Source organism: Lethenteron reissneri, chromosome 19 (genome assembly GCF_015708825.2).
Source record: "Lethenteron reissneri isolate LAM-NWPU_2019-01 chromosome 19, ASM1570882v1, whole genome shotgun sequence".
NCBI classification, from domain to species: Eukaryota; Metazoa; Chordata; class Hyperoartia; order Petromyzontiformes; family Petromyzontidae; genus Lethenteron; species Lethenteron reissneri.
The window spans coordinates 6,796,357-6,817,954 of NC_083797.1; the positions used below are offsets into that span (position 1 = coordinate 6,796,357).

Consider the following 21,598-nt stretch of genomic DNA (forward strand, 5'->3'; position numbering starts at 1 on the left):
CCGACGGTCTAAAATTAGGCGTGTTATCTCGAATAACCAATATTATGCCACTGTCAAAAATCATGTCGTTTTAAGGACTAAGTCGTGCATCTGCCGTTATAAAAACTGTGTGTATAGCACTCTGCGAAAACTCATCTCCCGCAACACAAAACAGCTTTGATGCCTCTTCTTGGTTCTTTCGGTAAAGTCACATGACTTTACCGAAAGAACCAAGAAGATGAATCCCTGCAGTAACGAAAGCTTTAAATCGAAGCTTTGATGCCCCATGTTTATATTGAGTTTATTCTGAATATTCCCACACCCCCCCCCTTCACTAAATATGAACGTGGTTTAGTTTTAACAAGAAAGGTCAACGTGGGCAGACTTCAGCAGCACTTTATTTGTTCACCAAATACAGTGCTTAAACTCAAATGCAAAAAACATTGCAAGTTATTGTTACTTAAGGCATATATTATCACACACACACACACACCTAAAAACCAGCTTTGATTATGTAAAAAAAAGCGACCGTTTCTTTTACATTTATTGAAAAATAATTAATTGGAACTAATATAAAGGCATCACTACAGTAGTCTGACAACATAAATAATTACAAGTACAATAAAAACATTACACAGCTAAAAATACTTTTTTTTATACAAGTGTAGGCATTTGTCCACTTTTCAAAACATCAATTATATAAATTAACTGGTTACAGGGATATCACGGAACCTTAAACTTCACATTACTGACACCAAATCATTTGTGCTAACTACAAGCACTAAAGTGCTAACTTCATTAGCATGCACGAAACAGCACTTCGGCCCAAACGCCAACCACATATCATCAATACATGTGACGTGTGTTCTTCCGCGCACAGCGATGACTTGAATAACAGCACGCGTATTTCACAACAGATGTCGTTCGTCACAGTTGAACATAAAGCTTTCATCGGCGTTCTGGTATCGTCTCCTAACCCAACATTAAAGTAGCACATCAAAGTGGCAGTGTGTGGAATAAATAAAAACATCCACAATATATTTTAACAGTATCAATAAGACCAATAATATAAGACACCCTGCCGATTTGGTACTTTTTGTCCAACGAGCGAGAAGATTTATGCAATTCCAGAAACTTAAATTGCGGGTGAAATTGAAAAATAATTACTTGCAGGCTACGGTTTGTCACTTAGGGGCCGTCCATAAATGACGAATTTGACCACCCCCTCCCTCGTCACACGGCGTCACAAAAAGTCAGACCCCCCCCCCTCAAATATGACATCACAAAGCTCTGCCCCCCCCCAAACCATATTTCCATTTTGAAAATAAAACATGCTTCAAATCGCTTTAAACTATTGTCATAGTAGCGCGTATTTAATGTGGCGCTGTACTCTGATGTTGTGGGAGTGTTGTGAGAACAATTCTATATTTATTTAAAGTTGCGCATTTTGATGTGACGTCACATTTCTCAACCCCCCCCACTCTCGTCACACATCGTCACAAATGTCTGACCCCCCCCCCTAGGTGCGTGACGTAATTTATGGACGGCCCCTTTATACAAATTTCGTGATTTCGATTTGGACTTTTATAACCAAAACTCAAAACGTAACTAACAAATGAGTGGATTGTGCTAACAGATGTGCAAACAGCCGATTTAGAATTAAATTAATATTTCTCCGTTTAAGTTTACATGAATAATTTAAATGTTTTATCAAATTTCGCATATAAATGATATGGCTGCATTTCAATATGCTAGATACGAATTCCTGTGTCTGAGAAAAAGCAAGAAAGAACTTGCATACAAACTTGAAAATTGGCACTAATCTTTTTATTTCCGTAACATTAATTGTTGCTATCAAAATTCTCATACGCGTTTTCACCTAAGCTGTGGGATCATTGCCATCTTCAGAATTTTCTGCTTCAAGTTGATCCCGTTCCGATTCTGCTTCAGAATCATTTTCTTTTTCCTCCAGCTCCTCCACTTTGTCCAGGTCCCCGGTGTCATCCGCGTCGTTTTCAAGATCATTGCCACCATCTGGCTCACATGTTTCCGTGTCCTCAAACGGAGACTCGTCGTTAGCCACATCTGTATTAAATTCGACTTCTTCTGCAGGGTCATCGAATGTTTGTTCATCGTCTGGCATTGAGGCAATGCATTCTGCATCATCTGGTGCTGGATTCTCCCCTTCGTCGTGAGCTATCAGCTCATTATTGCTCTCCGGTTTGTCTGCTGAGCTGTAATCATCATCATCATCAGAATGGGCATTTGTGTCTATATAGACATTGATCGAGATTCCACTTGGATCCTCCTCCTCATCATCATCATCAGTTAAATCTCTGAGATCTTTGTCTTCACCACCCAGGTTATCATCAACGTCCGTCGTGCCCTCTTGATCAATCTCCAACGTCATATTCGTTGATGTTTCTTCAGTACCACGGGCGGCAGCCTCATTTTCTGTTGCTTCCGATGCGCCGTTCTCGGTGCCTTCTGGATGTTCCCCAGTTTCTTGCGGACGGGACTGCGAGCAACGCCCACCACCCTCGAGTTCACCTTGAATGTCTGCGTGTTCGCCTTCCTGTTTTCCACCTGCATCAGCTGAAGGTTTAATACACGAAGCGTTTGCCGGACCGGACTTGGGTTTCTTGCTCGATGCCACGGGGGATGGGAAGGATGAATCTCGCGGCGGCCAACGGGGTTGGAAGGTCCGGCTTGTGGATTTTTGAGAACGCCGAGCAGCTGCAGACTCGCGGGACTGTGGCACAAGAATAAAATAAAAAACCAGGGAGAAAAAAAAACAACGGTCACAATAACAGAGTCGCATACATTCATGCTTTGACCGCATTGGGTACATTGTTGGGAGGTTCAGAAAATGAGTGAACAAAGAGAATTGATGGCAATTCAAGAAATGTAATTGGAAAAGTGGAAACAGCAAATAGGAGATTGTTTCACCGAGAAAAGGAGACTTACAGCAGTCTAAAGTTGGCATGCTAGGAGCTCCAAGGGGCTGTTAATACAACAGGGTGCTTCTGGATGCATGTCCAGCAAGATGTGGTAAAAGAGCAGAAATTAGTGTTAGTAAGTAAAGATGTTAAAACAGGTAGTTTGAGTAAGTAAACTGCATGCAGCCTTCACAAACCACAGCACAATTCACTGAGAAAAACAGCTTCCGTAACCGTCATGTTCAACAAAACATTGCAAATAACACATGGCCGAAGGAGGCAAAAATAATGTTGCTAAGCTAGGATCGGATAAAAGCAGAGTATTCATTACCGACGGCGATTCGGGAGTATTCCCCGTAGGTTTGTCTGTGCTGTTCTCTCCTGCGTCGTCTTGGTCGCATGACTTCGCTGCTGCAGGCTCACTGCTCGACTGACCAAGGGCTTCTCTCGCTCTGGGAGGGGAAGTCACCGGCACCTCCCTCTTCGGAGACCCAAAACAGCTTTTGACGGCCGCAGCGCAGATCCTCTGTTCCCGATTGGAGTTGGGACTCAGTGATCTGTCTCGAGCATTTTTCAGGATCTCTTGGATGAGCCCGTAGTTTGACCGCGACATGTCGACCGATCGCGACCGCACTGGCTCCTTCCCGCCGGGCTTTGCCCCTGCCTTGCCGGGCACCTCCGTGGAGTGATCGATAAACGTGAAGAGGCTCGAGAGGCCGTGATTGGAGGTGGTGTGCACGGGGCTGTCCCGCGTGGTCGTGGAGCGAGCCCAGGCCGACTCGCTCTGCCCTTTCAGCGAGTCGAGTCGCGACAGCGGCGAGTCTCGGCCATAGCGAGCCTGCTCCGCACGGCCCGCGGGGGCCTTCCGCGGAAATCTCGGCGAGCTGAACTTCGAGCAGCAGTTGCGCTCAAAGCGGGCGTCCATCTTGTCGAGCGGCGACGCCGCCGCCACCGCCGCGGAGACTTTGCCGCGCGCGCCGAGGGACGAGCGCGGCGAGCCGAGGACGGCCTGCGAGGTGGCGCGCTGCAGCACGGCCGCCCGGTGGGACGACAGGCCCCGCACGTACTCGGTCTGCGCGCACACGTTCACCATGGTGCGCACGGTCTGCGTGCCGGTGGTGGACGCGGAGGCCGTCTGGCTGGCGGTGTCCCGCGTTGGACGGCCGCCGCCGCCGCCGTCCTCGTCTTCGTCGTCGTCGTCCCCGCCGCCCCCTTGCGCGCCCGTCCGCGTGCCGAACGCCGCCTCCTTCATGTCGTCGCTCATGTTGCGCGACGCCTCCGTTTCGGCCGCCGAGGACGTCTGTATGTCCGACGCGATTCCGCTCTCGGAGGAGTCGCTCCGACGGCCGAGAAGCTCGGACGACCAGCGCGAGTCGGCCGCTCGCCTCCTGTGCGGGGACAGGAACGAATAGCCGCCGTCGCCGGCGTCGCCTTCCGGCTGCGCCGCGTCGGATCCCCTGGGCGACCGACGCCCGTAGTACCCCTCCCCGTCTCTCTCGGCTTCTTCTGGGCCGAAGCCCATGATCTGCTGAGCCCGGAGCTCGGCGTCTGCGAGGACGCCGCCGCTCATGTCGACGCCGGTGGTGAGGTACCAGGAGGAGTGCCCTTCGCTCTCGGCGGGACCATCCTGCAGCAAAGCCTGCTCGCTTTCCTGCCCGTCGCTCGACCAGCGGTCGTGGGTGGCGTCGTTGACCCTCCGCCTGGCTGCAAACTCTTCGATGTATTTCAGGTCGTCTGGCGAGAGTGGGTGCGAGACCCCGTCGATCTTAATGAACAGCGGATCGCTGTTGGTCGGGGAGCTCTTTTCCGGAAGGTACGGCGCACTGTCCATTTGGGCATCGAAGTCATTGATGGAGGAACTTGACCTTGCCCTAGAAAGACACGAGCAAGTCTTTAATTAAAGTCACATCAATTAGCCCACAACAATTTTTTTTCTCATTGTATATCGGTATTCATGAATCTTGAATATTTCATGTTATACTTTCAATATATACAGCAGCATTTTAATGGAAATGATTCACTGCTCTGTGATCCGTCCAACACACCTGCGTAAACCTGTTTTACCATCAGTGTCTTCTCCCAGCTCCTCACTGTTTGTTCTACGGAATAGTTTCACCTGAATGTGGAAAAGAGCAAGAAAGCACAACAACACGCATGTATATTGAGAATACATTCGATTGTATTGCAAGTGAAATGTTCAGCGGTGCAGAATGGAAAGTCACAATTGGTTATTTCAAATGGTACAAGCAAACAAATCAATGTTGGTTGAGTTTGGAGTGGTGGTGCACTGTCCTATATGAATCCAGTGACCTGAGATCAACTTCCTGCCATGGCTAACATCAGTGACGAGTGCTGTGTCAACCGGTCCTGGGCCCCACCATTACTTCACCATCCCGCACTGACCAGTGTGGTGAAGTATGGTTAAACAACCACATGATTTGACATAGCGTGTGGGGAGGCCTTCATCCAGCAGTGGATTGACAAGAGCTGAAAATAATCAATGGTATGCATTTTTTTGTTTGAAAAAAGGAAAACTTCCAATTTACAACTTTATTTTATTTATTATTGCCCACAATGTCTCAGTTCAACAATAGGAGCTTAATTAGCTTAATTACAGTCATAATTTCACTTTCATTATGAAACTCTGTCATTCTTCATTTTACATTATGCCCACAGCAGGTGTGGGCAGTGCATTTAATGCGTTTTTAATGGAAAACAATATTTAATTAGAGTGGATAAATCCGACCTTCTAATGTGCAACGTCTGGGCAAGGCTATGTTTGCTCATTACAGTGGAATTGAGTTATTCTGCCTTGCGTTACCTCATTCTGTCCCAGCATTGGGGCCTTGCGTAGTGCCTCCCGGTTTGGCGAGTCCAGGCTGAGTGCGTCCAGAACCAGGGATTCGAATGCACGTGGCCGAATGTCCTTCAGCATGTGGGCGTCAGGGCCACAGCGCAGGATGGAGATGACCTTTCCTTGCTCGCTTCGGAGGCCCGATGAAACTCCAGGGAGGTGCTGCGCCAACCCACTGGCTGCATGCGATGGCTTCTCTTTCTGTAGCTAAGGGATTGAAACACAATCATCAATGCAACTTACCAACAGAGACATCATGGTCAAGAGATCATCGTGGCCAATGAGGTTCGTAGCACCACACCTTTGGCCAGCATTTCCTTCCACTGTATTCTGTAGCTATTGTAAACTTGAAAAGTTGGCCTTCAAGGTATGCTCTTACTGTATCACGTGATCTGGCTACAGATCTTCCTCTTGGTCACCAGTCTCTGGGCCTCTCACACCAAAGCCTGTCTTAGTAACCAGCCCTCCTTCAACCTACACTCATCCCCACCCATCATATACTATGAGATATAATCAGTTTATTAAAAAAAGTGTGTAGAATATATACCATAGGGCACATTTTGGTGATGTTCATCATAACTGAAAGCACGTTTGAAATATTAACTATAATATGTGTCGACTTGTAATCCATACAGGTTTACATGCATATAGTAATGATTCTAAAGACACTTGATAATTCGCACACGTTTCGCAAATCGGATGCAACGTTTGATCAAGAACTCAGAGGAGCAGAGCCAGAGCGCAACGTTTTCATACGGCAGCCTGAACAGGTGAGAGCTCAAGGCTCTCACTTGTTTATGTGGATAGTAATTGGATGCGGAAAATATCCAGTGCTGTTGCAGTATGCCCTAAATGGAACTGTAAAAATGTTAGCAGTTGTTCATGCTAATCAGATTTGAAAACGTTTGTATAATTCCACCACTACCCTACCACTGTGGGATTGCCGTGTTTCTGTGGATGAGTGGCATTGTGGCTAGAGGGCATTCGATTTCACACTCTCAATTTACGTGCGGTTGCAATGACTGTATCTTGTTACCATTGGCCGAGGTGGCTTAGTAAACGAGCAAAGTCTGCGTAATCACAGGACACTCATCAACAGTGGGAAAAATACAGCAGAACAAAATCGCGAATTACGTAAACATTAAAGGATTAAGCTATTGAGCAATTGTTCTTGCTTTCCGTTGGTCTCACCCAATCTGCAGCCTTTTCATTGATAGAGGTGCATTTTCTCATTGCTGAAGAACAATAAATCAATGTTTGGCATTTGACTTTTTTTTCTCTTATGCGAGTCGACCACAGGAGCTCAACAGCAGCTGCGAACACGATCAGTACCCCTCCCCCATCGCTTGCAAGCTCCACCACCCGCCCCCCCCTCCACTGCAGCCATCAGCCAGGTCAAGGGTTGCCGCGATATCATTTTTCACGATACGCTTTGACATATACGTTTTCAAAATATAATGATTATCGCAAAATCGTATCTTGCCGTACCTTTGCAACTGTCCTTATTGTTTCGAGTACTGCTATGCTTGCAATATGAATAATTATTAATTGCATTATTAAATTACGGTACCGTGAAAGCCTGCCATGCATCTTCGAATCATTGTCAACTTTCAAATAGTAAGCATTTTAATATGCGTGTACTGTGCGTTACACAATAATCACTTGAACAAATAAACTAAGGGAAATGTTTGGTTGGTTGCAGAGATTTGTGGCTCGTGATCCGTAGCCGCCCTGGTTAACACCGCGGGTATAGCAACCATAGATACGTGCCGTCTGCTTCACCGTGGACATTTAGGAACCTATTTGGAGAAGAGCAGGCCACGTGTGCCAGTGTCATGATCCCAGTTCGCCAAGATTAAAGAACTGCCCAGAAACTACTTCATCAGGAGAACGCTTCAAATGCGCTTCTGCGGCCGTCTGGAATGCTCTAACTTCCGATATTGAGAAGCCACTGGAGCGACGCACTTTTAAATCTAGATCAAAAACTCATTTCTTAAGAACTGCTTTTGTGTTTAGTTTGTTGTCTTTCCCCCGGACCTCCGATTAACACGGTTGGCTATGTGTGAAAGAAGTCCAAAACACATACATACGAAGATAACACAAATAATGATATTCCAAGATCAGGATACATACAAATACTTCACCACGATGGTCGGTGCGGGTTTGTGAAGGTGGGGGCAGGGTTAGGGGAGCAATTTTTTTTTTCTGCAGCGTTGCACTCTACTACACACAACGCCCACTCCACCAGTCTGGTGTGCATGGTGCTCACCCGTCCGAGTGCTACATACACAGCGATAAATCTACCACGAGACTACGTCCGCGAAACACAGCAGCTTTGCGAGAGCCTCGCGCTGTAAGACTTGTCGAGGAACACCAAATGTACAAATTAAACGTTTGTGGTTAAACATTGCGCGGGCGGCTGGCGCGGGCGGGCGGCCGACCTGGTGGACCTTGTGCCGCATGAGGCGGAGCTGCTGCTCCCAATCCTTGCGCTCGTGGTCGAAGCGCTGCAGCAGCTCCGTGCGCTCGCGGCCCCAGCCGCGCTCGCCGGCGTGAAGCTGGCGCCGCAGCTCCAGCGTGCGGCCGTGCATGTCGGCCAGCAGCGCCTTCTGCTGCTCCGCCAGCTGCTCCGGCAGCGGAGGCTCCTCGCCCGACGACGAGATGTCCGCCTGCAGCTGCGCCAGGGCAAGCGACCAGACGCGTCCCGTGCAAGGTTATCGCTTTGGCTGGCCGGTGCCAGCGCAAGCAAACAGGCAGACGCATCACAAGTTAGGTTATTAGTTTGGCTCTGGCTGGCCAATAGGTTTCAGTAGAGGATTGATGTTATACAACCGCAGAGCACTGGAATGGTTGAGATGAGGTGTGATGTAAGGTGCTTTCAATCGCTGAGGCAATTGATATTTTAAATCCATATTTTTGGAAACTAGTCATTTATTTTTTGTATAAATATGCATTCTCCATTTCCAAGTGTTCAAACTCAACTTGTGAAATGGGCATCATGTCATTGGATGAATAATAATTTCAGAACTCTCGCAGAGCAGTGCATACCCCATGTGCTGGAGAACACACGGGGTTTGCACATAGAACTGCTCATAGGGTGTGCACCAAGTAATATCACAACTAATGAGGTCTCGTCAAGGTACATTCCACATTATGGGCTGCACTTTCTCTGCTAATGAGAAACAGTTCCATAACATAGCAGTGAAACCGTTTTGCTTAATTCTCCGAGGCTGCAAGTCAGCCAAACGAAGTGAAAAAACTAATTGTACGTGACGTGCGTGTGTTTGTTTGTTGTTCAGTTATTAGTGTTTGGCGTTGAGACAATCGGCTTGATGAATTACGGAACTCGGTTGAATCATGAGTGCATGCCCAGATTCAAACTCAGTATCACAGCGGTGATGTTTCAGTGCTTTGAGCCCTGAGCCACCCGGATGTTGGCTGCTGGCCATTGAACAAAGACGGCGCTTCTGCGGCCGTCTGGAACGCTTTTCCATCCGATATTAAGAGAGCCACTGGAGCTATGCACTTTTAAGTCGAGATTAAAAACGAATTTCTTTAGAACAGTTTTTTTGTGTATAGTTTGTTGTCCTTCCCCCGCACCCCCAATTCCGATGGTTTTCTATGTAAGGTGCAAAAGAAGTTCAATGCCCATACAAGAAAACAACAGTTTTAATTAATGAGATTCCAGGCCACGGTCCTGTTCGTTAGTATGCTTTTGAACACACATAACACTTGTTCTGATTGCGAAACACAAATCTCACATAACCGATACTCGTCGCCTGCATTACGACACGTAGGGGGGCTCTTTTAAAACACCTCTTAGATTGGTTCAAATTTCATTAACATTTCGATTTAAAGCTTTCGTGACTGCAGGGATTCATCTTCTTGGTTCTTTCGGTAAAGTCACGTAGAAGGGAAATAATAAAATAATAAAAATAAACCATTATAAAAAAAACTATTTTATTATTTTATTATTTCCCTTCTACGTGACTTTACCGAAAGAACCAAGAAGATTTCATTAACATGCTTGTTTTTTTTGCGCCACAAAAAGTGAGAAACACAACAGATGTGGTGCGTTGATGCTGTACAGCTTCGAGGTCGAGATGCCACTGCTGTGATCCCTATCTCCACAACAACTGTCTCCACCTCCTCACCCACTAGCTCCTTTACTGTTCCCATCACATGACTGACATCTCATTGTCTTTCTTCACTATTTAAAAAATGTTTTAGTCGTTTCCAATTTGTTTGGCTTTTAGTTAGACTGGTTCCCCCTTACTTTACTCGTGCTGGAATTTTTTAACTTTACTTTCAAAGTTGTGTACTGAATAATGTGGCACATTTCTGGCAAGGTCCAATGAAAGTAACAGTTTTAATCCACATTTTACGTCAATTCCAGGTTTAATCATTCACACCCCCACTGCAGTGATTCAATGCATTGTCATAATTCAGGGTAACAATTTGATTTGAGAATATATCTTGTTTTTTTTTTACATTGTGGCTATTCTAGCAGCCTCTATGTATGCTGAACTTCTTTTGCACCGTACGTAGCCAAACGTGCAAATCGGATGTGCAGGGCAGGGACAACAGACTAAACAGTGGCTGCGGTGGCCACATAGACGCTTCACATACAGCATAAATGGATCGAGAAATGTTGATTCTTACACATGCAATTTCATATGTGTAGTGTGAGGTTCAGAAATGATATTTGTGAGTCAATATGTCATTCTGCATTGTACAGATGGATCATAAGTGGTGTGTATATATATTGGCAGACAGTACGGTTTCCTGCAGTTTGGGTAAAGCGTACCTTTCTAACGGACTTTATACTGTAGAAGCATTCCACAAATCCTGCCACTGCAGCCGTTCTGTGACCAATCGAGCAAATCACTCCTGGTGGTTCGCACATCTGCGGCAGGGGATGCGTGTACAGTGCCCACTCTCGGGTCTTTTTTTAAGGTCCTTTGTGCAGCTGTGGAGCTGATTTTAAAGTAGTCACCGATAATTTGAGAACGCATCCAAACTATTACTGGGAATGCAATCGAATCGCCGTATATTTCATTGCCGCTCACGAGAATATCAGTAGTTTATCCACTTAGAGAGGGTTTTTTTTTGTTTAATTTAATAAGAATGTAACTGCAATATATTATGTGTAATGCTAATACTGAAAGCCCTGCGTATGAATAATTCCCTTGGAAAGATATGCATCATATACTGTATATATAAAAATGTATAAAGTAATCAGGTTAAGAGATCAGAATTCCTATCATTTATATTGCAACGCGACCTATATAATACTTATCCTGACATAGGAAAAAAAGTGGAGCAGCTAAACTAATTTAATGACGTTTCCTCCCTGAAATGTTTGGCCAAATTCTACCAAGTGAAAAAACTAATAAAATAGCGCTTAATATTTTCCATGTAATATTTTCATGATTGATGGTTGTTTTTCGTGAAAGACTTGAAATCATATTGCATGCATGCCAACATCATTTCAAATGAATACCAATACGAATCACAATACTTATGTAATGTGGCAATTAGTTATTCTTGTCGCGTATTAATTATATAATTGTAATATGCCAACATTGCAATTGGCAGCACAAAGCAAAGACAAGCGTGCTCTGCCACAATGTGAAATTGTTGAAGTAACAGACCCCCACCCTTTATTGTGTGTCCCGAGTGTGTGTTGGGTGTTGGGTTCGGTGTAGGGTTGTCACCTCTGAGGTAACGCGAGAGGAAGAATATGTAACGATACCATAAGAGGGGGAGAACGGCATGCAAACGCATCGTCTTTGGGGTCAGCAGTCGGCAAACCAAAATTAAAGGGAAGGCGACATTTGTTTCAAATTCGGTACAAAACTAAATATTCCAAGAGCCGCAATGCATGTCCATGCGAACAAAGATAAAGATTCCCCCGTATAGCCTTAACAGACTGTAGGGGAAGTGTTGTTAGCGAGCACACACGAGGGGGTGGGTGGCCAGCACCATGCCCGACCGCCTTTGTCTCCCCAGTGGAGATGTTTACACACTGCACCAGGTACTCATTTCAGGCTGAGTCGACCTAGGGAAGGCCCAGGACCGGTTCAGATAATCGTCACTGGTGTTGGCCGTGAGCGGGAATCGAACCCGGGTCGCCAGGTTCATAGCGCAGCGCGCTAACCGCTACACTACCGCTCCCCCATATGCATGCGTACACGCGCACACGCACGCACACGCACAGCACAGCACGTACGCACAGCACGCACGCACAGCACGTACGCACAGCACGTACGCACAGCACGTACGCACAGCACGCACGCACAGCACGTACGCACAGCACGTACGCACAGCACGCACGCACAGCACGTACGCACAGCACGTACGCACAGCACGTACGCACAGCACGTACGCACAGCACGCACGCACAGCACGTACGCACAGCACGTACGCACAGCACGCACGCACAGCACGTACGCACAGCACGTACGCACAGCACGTACGCACAGCACGTACGCACAGCACGCACGCACAGCACGTACGCACAGCACGTACGCACAGCACGTACGCACAGCACGTACGCACAGCACGCACGCACAGCACGTACGCACAGCACGTACGCACAGCACGTTCACACGCAGCAGCCGAAGTAGCCACAAGCTCGTCCGAGCATCCTGTAAAGAGCCACACGCGGCTCCGGAGCCGCAGGTTGCCGGGCCCCCTGTCTTGGGTGGCGTATTTATTATTTATTATTTATGTTTATTATTATTATTTATTATTTATAATTTATTATTTATTATTTATTATTTATTATTTATTATTTATTATTTATTATTTATTATTTATTATTTATTACGCCGCAACTGCCAAGAGCCAGATCTATTCAACGACCCGTGAAGACGTACCGATTTCCTAGGACTGCTACGCCGATTAAGAGGACAAACCAGGACAGGCCGGGCAAACCCTCGAGTCGGTTACCTGAGACAGCACGAACTTGAACTGCGCGCGCTCCATCTCCCAGGTGGCCTTCTCGGTGGCGAACTCTCGCTGCAGCTCGGAGCGGCTCCGCTCCTCCTCGCGGAACTCCGACTGGAGGTCCTCGAGCACCGAGCGCAGCTCCAGGAGCACACGGCGGCTCTCCCGGCCCTGCTTGAACGACCACATCACGAGAACCAGGAGGCGTCGGGCAGAGATCTACGGGCAGGGCTGCCCAGAGGATTCTGGATGCCTGGGGGCAGAATTCGACTTGGGCCCCCACTTCTCCCCCCACCCAGCCGCCGCCTTATTTCGTCAGCAGCAAAAAACGCAGGCCCCGTTGTGGGGTCCGTTATGTGGAAGGCCCATTTTGTGACCCCCCCCCCCTCCATCCATCACACCCCCCTCTTCCCCTCTGGGTAGCCCTGGCAACAGGTACCCGGGATCATAGCACCTCCGAATAGCTAGGTATGGTGCGAAAGACATTCAACATACATACATAGGCTTTCCACTAAGATTACCACCTGTCCACGTTGTTTTCCTTTTTCCCACGATCATCCTCTCATTTGCGGTAGATGACGTGGGAAAAATGCAAGTCTTCTCATGGCACTGAAAGTGCAGTTTTCTTTCTCTAAGTGATGCAATAATAATAATAATAATAATAAAACAAATCACAACAATACATTAAAATTTAATTATCTCCTTATCTGGTATATTTAAATATTCTTCTTCTGATATTTACTCGTGTTTTGTACCTCAGATGGCAACCCCGCCTGTCCATCTCGCTTTTCTTAACACGTTAAAAGAGTCTAGAAACGTATGCGTATGGATAAACTGGCGTTTCACTCAAGAGGTGGGGATAATACTGTGAGAGTAGACCTTGAAGTTACAGTGCCAACTAAGAGATCTGGCTGAAGGATGTAAGTAACAGCATGGTGTGGTGTGTCATCCACGGCATTGGCTATGATGACCTAGTGACTTTGGCACCAATTTTAAACACGCACGGGGCATTTGCAGTTTAACATCTAACGCGTAGGTGCATGTGCACACTGCTTTATATAAAAAATCTGTGTGCAATATGTGAATATTACACGCCGAAAAATACACAGCAATCGTCATTATGAATGTAACTGGTTATATTACAAACAGTTTACAATTATGATTTATTTATATTTCTAATTGTGTAGGCATCATTATCCTTATGTTGCTATCTATGGTATGAGCAATAGTTTTGTTTTTTGTCGATAAAATTTTCCAAATAACCTTAAGTGTCATGCTTGCCAAAAGGTTTTGTCCCGAGTGTCTCACGAGTGATCACTTTGACGGACGCTTGACATTCACACATTCACACATTCACATGGGAAATGCGTCCAGTGAATTTAAAAGCCACTGCACCGACCTGTTCCCATTTGCCCAGACATTCCATGGCGGTGAGGCTGTCTCTCTTCTCAGCCAAGCCTTCCAGCAAGGAGTGCACTCCGCTGTCCTCTGTGCTCTCCGACGTGTTGGATGCCTCCGACAGGTCCTCCAGAAGGTCCTTCTCTACCAGGACCAGACTGAGATCCGCAGCTCCATCCAGCTGCAGCACACACATACAATCACACAATGGGACGGACCCATGCCTCAACCCCCACTCCATGCTGTGTTTAGACAACCACTGGAAACCAGGCATCGCTGGCCCCAGGAATGGCCTAGGAACAGCAATAGAACCCTGGCCCGGGTCCCCAATAGGCTTCCAACCTGTCGTGGTTTTTGTCCAGGGCTGTCCTCTTCTTTTTGAGGTGGCTGTCCAGGGAAGTCTGCGAGTCTTTCCAGGCTACTGAAAGTCCCCGTATTTGCAAGTTACGTGATAAAACACCAACAAAAACGGTGTATTTACATGCAGTCCCTTTCCTCTTTCAGCATTGTGAAATATATTTCTTCCAATGCAATGTCCAGCTTTATTTGTACTTCAGGGAAGGCCACCCTTGTCGCCACACTCGATGAGCGGTCTAGCTTCATGGGCACGGCAAAAACAATGCCGGAGTAAACCAAAAATGTGAAGCAGGGGACAAAAGATGGTCTCGTAAATAAACAAATAAAGCAAACTATTTTAAACAATTTTTTATTTTACCAGGTAGGGCGCACTGAGCAATAGCCATTTTTCAGAAGTGACCTGCCAAAAATTATAGCCCAACAAAGTGGCTTATCATGTGGAAGATTACAACAGCCAAACACCCTCAACGCACGTTTCTAAATGTGGAGGGAAAAACAGGAAGAGGACCTGGAGAAAAATCCACACGACCACGGTGAGAACACGCAAACTACAAATATACAAGCGACCTCCTGTAAACTCGGCGAGGTAGTTAACATCTCGCCACCGCGGCCGTCAACTCACGTCGAGGAAGGCCTCGTCCCCGAGCCCCAGGTCCTTGCGGCCCTGCCTCCAGTGCCGCACGACGGCCCGCAGCCTCGCGCACACGAGAGCCAGGCCCTGACGGAGGCAGCGCACCTCCTGCACGAGCGATCCGCGAGCCCTCGCCAGTTCGCGGCGCTCCAGCTTCTGCTGCAGCCGCACGCTCTGCAGCTCAAAGTCCCGCCGCAGCGCCAGCTTCCGTTGCTCCGCCTTGAGCTTTCGTACAAGATTCGGGAGAGAAGGGCAGCCGTGTCAGGTGGCACGAGATACTGTGGCCAATGCCGGAGACGAGGTTTAGACGTTTGTCATCACCGTTTGATTTCTCTCATATCGCCTTTGAAATGGAAGCCTTCGGGATTTATTAAATGTCTTATAAAGAGCACGCAATGAACAAGGGAGTCCTGGAAAAATCAAACGGACATAAAAAAATCAAGGCGACTAAGTCACGTCAAAAATAGGAAACACTAACGTTTTGAACACATAACCAGGATTGAACGGTGACTGGCTGCAAATGACGGTGATCAAGAACACACTGGACGGTGTTAGGGAGCGAGGAAGCCCGTGATCTGCCTAGACATCAAACAAGGGTTGGAATAGAAGCTGTCTCAGTTGAAAGACGGAGTGACGGACAGAGAGAGGCGGAGAGACCACTGCAACGAGACATCAATTGAAGGAAACAGTCATGCCCCAATGGCCCCAAGGCCAGGGAACTAGAAGAATATGGGGCTCATGCATATGCCCAGTATTTGTTATTCAAGTGGCAGGTGTACTCACCAGGGAGATCTGCTTCTCCAGGTGTTGGTTTTCCTCTCTCCGATACTGCCGCTCTTGCTCCAACTGCACCTGAAGTTGCTGAATGGTCATGTTGGCTTCTGAGAGCACTTCCTGCGACTCTCGTAGCTAATGGTGTAGATATACAACGTGCGGTTATTTTGGACATTTGCAGAGAATATAAAAATTGCACTCTTGATTTGAAAATTGCACGTTAGGACGTTCAGCTCCAGCGGAGGGCCTTTGTGAGTAGGCATTTGTATTAGTACGTTAAGGGTTGAGGCTGCGTTTGTGAAAATTATTTGAATGAACAACACTCTTGCAAAATACAAATACTGCATAGACAGAATCTAATTTGTAGAATGGCAGCAATTAGTGTCTTAAAACAAAGGGATACGATTATACCACGTAAGATAGAAAACAGCAAGAGACAACTGAAATATAAGTGAGAGTGATAAATCTTCTTGGTTCTTTCGGTAAAGTCACGTAGAAGGGAAGTAATAAAATAATAAAAATAAAACACAATAATAAAAATAAAACACAATAATTGTTGTGTTTTATTTTTATTATTTTATTACTTCCCTTCTACGTGACTTTACCGAAAGAACCAAGAAGATGAATCCCTGCAGTCACGAAAGCTTTAAATCGAAAGAGAGTGATAAAGTTACAAATTAAGCTTGATATGAATCATATTAATAGTATTAGTATACTAACCTCAGATTCCACAGAATCTGTTTTTCCATAAATTCGTTCATGCAATGCTCCGGAAGAGGTTTTGTCTGCAGGTGTTAGGTTGCAAGCCTTGTCAACCGAATGTTCATCCCAAGACGCCTGATCCTCCAGCTCAGACTTTTATATACAGTTTATAGAAGACAGACATCCACACACGACAAACACACAACATACACGCACGACACACGCAAAGACACAACACACGCAAGAACAAAAATGACAAGAGAGGAAAAATTTGACCTTTAAACGTAAAAAAATATGAAACGATAGAAAATAATCTTCGTAAATAAAAACGAACACGTAGCGGAGTAATTGAATCACAGGACGATGAAGAGGAAACAAATAAAAGCCAACTTAAAGATTATGGCGTAGGACATGGAAGAAAATAACAGAAGAGCGAGGACTAAGAAGATGATTGGCTGCAAAATCTGCATTGCGATGACGGGCGACAGGAGAGTGGTGAGAAGGGAAGGGGGAGTGCAACAATCCATGGTTATGCGCACATGCAGAAGCAGAAACATAAGTGAATAGCAACAGCAGCATGCTGATCTTTTGTTTTTAGATAGAGCATCAAAAACTGTGTTTGGCATGTGAGCATGACTTTGTTTTTCTGTACAGTATTACTATTATCAGGCTTAACATTGCTGCAACATCCTTATGGCACCGATGGTATTAAACAAACATGTTAAAGCAATCGTAAGCCCCACGGATGACAATGCAAGTGGATTAAGGGCACAATGGACATTTCATTTTAACATGCAATATTTCAGTACCTTTAAAATGCGTTTGTTATTGAAAACACAAGTCGAATTAAGATAATAGTTTTCTGTGTCTCTATCTTGTTAGAAGACACTGCAGCTGCATAACCTCCTTGAAAAACGTATCCAGATGTAACCAGGAGCAACATCAAAGGGTGGTTTGTAGTAGGAAGCCAAATTATGAACACTACAATATGGCATTTACAGTACCAGTGTATTGTAATTAAATTAACCTGAACATGTACGCAACTCTAATTTTCATACGTCCTTTTAACATTTGCTTTCACGAGCCGTGCTCACCTGGAAATCCAGTGTGTGGTCCCGATTCAGAGAAAAGTGGGAGAAGGTGTCTCTTGTGCAAGTGTTATCTTCATCGGCAGCATCATCTGCTGAAATGTCAAGTTTTTCGATAAAAGATTTCAGTTCTTTGCCTATGTCCCTCATCCTCGCATCGATTTTGTCCAGCAGTTGTGGTCCACTGTTCGCGAATGAAGCTTCCCCGTCGTTGTCTTCGACTTCACCGCACGGCATGGCATCCTTTGCTTCGCCGATCAAACTCTCCGTGTCGGATATCAGCGACTCTATAACCTTCCCGAGACGCTCCGCTTCGCTCCTGAAGCGCGCGAGTTTCCGCGGTTCCTCGTATCGTCTCAGCAGCAGGTTCATGTCATTCTCCATCTGAGAAGTGGCTTCTTCCCGATGGTCCTCGTTCTCTCCCTCCCCACCCACAGGCCCCTCGCGTCTCATTTGGGACGGTTCTCCAAGGTCCTCGAGACTGCCGTCGGTGCTCTCCTTGTGGCTCGCCTGGGAGACGAGATCACTGCCCTGCGCTTTGGAGAGCAGAATCCTGTTCTCGTACTGGAATTTCGCCAACTTGCCGCTCAGCTGCCCGATCTTGCTGCGTGCGATGTCGAGCTCCTCCTGCAGACTTTCGGACGACGGGGGTCCACTCTCAGACATCTCTTCGTCCCAGTCACCTTCAGGGTCAGAGCCCGGCCGCGAGCGTCCGAGCTCCTCTGTGAGCAGCCGATTTTGTTCCTCCAGCTCCACCACCGACCGACGCAGGACCTCCGCCTCTTCCTCGACGAACTGGAGGTGGCGCCTGAGCTCGCAGGCCGACTCGCCCAGATCCCCATCCACCGAAATGCACGACCTGTGGTCGTCCGCATCAGAGCCTTCCGCCGTCGCAGACCCCTTCTCGCAGTGGCACTTCATCTCTTCCATCTCGCTCTTGAGGCCTCCGTTCTCCACCTCCAGTTCCACGATCTTGCGGCTCAGGACGGTGGCCTCCTCTTCCACGAGCCTCAGGCGAAGCTTCAGCTCGGTCTCCCGCGTGCTCGGAGGGCCACCGCCGATGGCCGAGCTGCCGTCGCCTGCTGTAAGAGGCCCATCCAGGTCGCCGTACGAGGCCTTGTACTTTTGTAGCTCCTGCTCAAAGCGGTCTCGCTCCTTCCCAACGCGCACCATCTTGCGGCGCATCAGCGCAGCCTCCTCCTTCAGAAACTGCAACTGGCACTTGAGGTCTGCATTGTCCTCCTGCAAGAGTGGTGAACGGTGATGTTTGTGGTGTCTGCATGGCAATGTCAAATCGAGCTGTAACAAAATTTAATGTTGATCATAGCTGATGTTCCACTTTATTTATTATATCATTACTCGCCTCGGGGTGGATTTGGCTACAGTGGTCCGTGCACTGCAGTATGAACCTCGTGATACGAGTTTGATTTCCGACTATAGCTGACAATGTATGTATGTTAAACGCCTTTTGAACCGTATGTCGCCAACCGCGCTAATCGGAGATGCGGAATGTGAACCAGTCCTGGGCACCCCTATTACTAACCCACACTGACCAGTGTGGTGAAGTGTGGGCAAACAACCCCTGCGACTGACAAAGAATGGGCAGGGCCTTCATCCGAAAGTGTATTGATAATCCAGGGAATACAATATGATTATTTTTTATCTATAACATTTGCTTGGATTCTTAATTCATAACTAGTGCAAGAGGTCATCGAGATGTCACGACTTGGGATAAAGGAAGACATGAGGGGGTCCATTATTAAGATGAAAACTATTCATATGCCTGTTTCGATTAAGGGTCAGGGGGCTAAGATTCCCAAATGGACACCGACACAAATCAGTGCTCTGTCACATTGGCAGCGTCGCAGTTAAAGTGGCTTTGTTTCTCTGCAGCTCATGGGTGTGACCTGCGCAAGCCTGGTTTCCTGCTATTTTGAAGGGTGTATGTTGTTCCTACCGTGCCTCCCTCCCTGTGCTTTAGTCAGGGGCACCGGAAATCTGTTTTGTTTTGTTTCACTTCCTTCTATTTAGTCTGCCTTCCCTCTCCAGCTCGCACTCCCCCCACCCCTATACATTGTAAACAATGAAGTGCCTCATGAAACCCAAGCAGTCTTCTGCAAATATTTGGGAACATTTGCGGTGCAATTTGCCCATTTGTATTCGAAAGAGGCAGCGGTAAGCGTCACCTTTGCTAGTAAAATTTTTAAATCGGATTGCACCCATTTGAATGATCACACGCGATGACCCCTGGAGGTTAATTGACATTGCTCTTGAGCGGCCAGGTGATTTGTCAGTCGCCCAATAAATCTGTTGTTGGTGCTCGAGTGTGACGGCTTCCTGTTACCAGGCTGACGATGCAACAGTGACGGTTACGAGGTGAGGCGATGTCCGAGCCACATGCATATTTACTGCCGTGCTGGCCGTCAGTCTCGCACGCTTCACGAGTGTAAAACACGGCAGTACACGACTATGCGTGGCTTCAGGCAAGAGTTACATCTGACACTTGACGATGTTGAAACGTAATTGAGACTGGCTGCCTTCATCAACATATGTTTTCCAATAAGAGATTTTTTTGGGTTGATATTATGGATGATATTGGTCGCGAAAGCCTACATGTTAAACACATGTTTTATACATTATATATGTGCCCAGTGTACTCTACTATATTTAATGACAAAAACTAGAAAACATTTATGGGTGCTGTTTCATATGTATATAGTATACATAGTTGCAAATGTTGCCATGGTTGATTAACGTGTCACCATACTGCAGCTTCATTGGTTGATACATGTCACTTGTCTTTATAGGTTAGAAACAAAAACAATCCGATAACGGCTCACTGCTCTTCTAACGTGCGATTGTACAATGGTGCTGCCAGAGTCTTTGATCGCATGACATATCCGCCAATGATCAGAAGAATCTTTAAAAAAATATTGCAAACCAATACTAGGGATCATTGCCTATTTACTGTGTAATCTTTACTGAAATCACTCGGACATAATAATGAAGTACATTCGGTATTCGTGCCATTCTTAAATTGAAAGGCGATCATGAAGGCACTATGTTTCGCAGACATGGTCTGCAGAAAGTTTTGCAGTCGGGGGCAATGTTGCTATGTGGAATCCAAATTTGGCAAATATGAACCATGATGTCAGCACGTAATGCGCTCCTTCTCGTGTTGAATTACGTCACAAGGTGTTCAACGTCCACTGCGAAGCAGATTGCGCATATTTTACGGCTAATACACCCACAGTAATAACCAGGCCGGCTGGCCAGATTTGAACCACGAACCTCTCCAACAAGCGGTGAACGTGCTAAAGTTGTCATGGAACAAAAAAAAAAGCTCTCATTGAAACACCCACGTATAAATATTGTGTCCATTATTTTGGGTGAAAAGTAACTTAAGAAAATGTAAATAATACATGTATTAACCGGAAGCAAATGAATTATTACAGAGTCTACTTGCTAAATCATACTTATTTAGTGAATCTGCCTTGATCTATTAATATTCTCTGCGCCAACACGTGTGCAGCAAGTGGAAATAATTGAGGGGGGTGGCATTCTACCAACATTTATACAACAAATATATTGGCTGCCGCAAGAACAGGGAGTTCTACCCTTTATAAATGCCATCTCGGACTATGCTTCCGTGTAGAAGTCTAAAGCACCTCCGACTAGCATAGTTGGCTATGCACGGTACGAAATAATTTCAACATACATACATCTATGGGACATTTTTTCCAGTATCAAAATGATGAAAACATAACAATAGGCTTAACCCTTTCTGGCAATAAGGCAGGAAAAACACGCAAAGAAACATTCTCTGATAATATATGGGCATTGTCTTTGAAACTGATTGGCCTAAAACAGAGACAGCCTTCTTTATGGCCTAGTCTCACCAGTGTTAGACCAGAGAACGCCAAAA

The 21,598-nt window shown here is 46.4% G+C and overlaps 1 protein-coding gene across 6 annotated transcripts in view; it reads right to left on the bottom strand.

Moving 5' to 3' along the window:
- Positions 1–360: 360 nt before the first annotated feature.
- MTCL1 (microtubule crosslinking factor 1) overlaps positions 361–21,598 on the bottom strand; it is a 39,097-nt gene continuing 17,859 nt past the window's right edge. The window contains exons 5-16 of one of the 6 annotated variants that reach the window (XM_061554263.1): positions 17,680–18,915; positions 16,604–16,738; positions 15,893–16,018; positions 15,101–15,334; positions 14,123–14,302; positions 12,727–12,897; positions 8,214–8,447; positions 5,740–5,979; positions 4,964–5,034; positions 3,250–4,789; positions 2,947–3,002; positions 2,558–2,731 (exon numbers count right to left, since the gene is read on the bottom strand). In XM_061554263.1, the coding sequence (XP_061410247.1) occupies positions 2,967–3,002; positions 3,250–4,789; positions 4,964–5,034; positions 5,740–5,979; positions 8,214–8,447; positions 12,727–12,897; positions 14,123–14,302; positions 15,101–15,334; positions 15,893–16,018; positions 16,604–16,738; positions 17,680–18,915 (4,203 nt within the window). In that variant the 3' untranslated portion in view covers positions 2,558–2,731; positions 2,947–2,966. Of the gene's footprint in view, positions 2,732–2,946; positions 3,006–3,249; positions 4,790–4,963; positions 5,035–5,739; positions 5,980–8,213; positions 8,448–12,726; positions 12,898–14,122; positions 14,303–15,100; positions 15,335–15,892; positions 16,019–16,603; positions 16,739–17,679; positions 18,916–21,598 lie in introns of all 6 variants that reach the window. The other 5 variants (XM_061554262.1, XM_061554259.1, XM_061554260.1 and 2 more) reach the window with 5 other exon arrangements.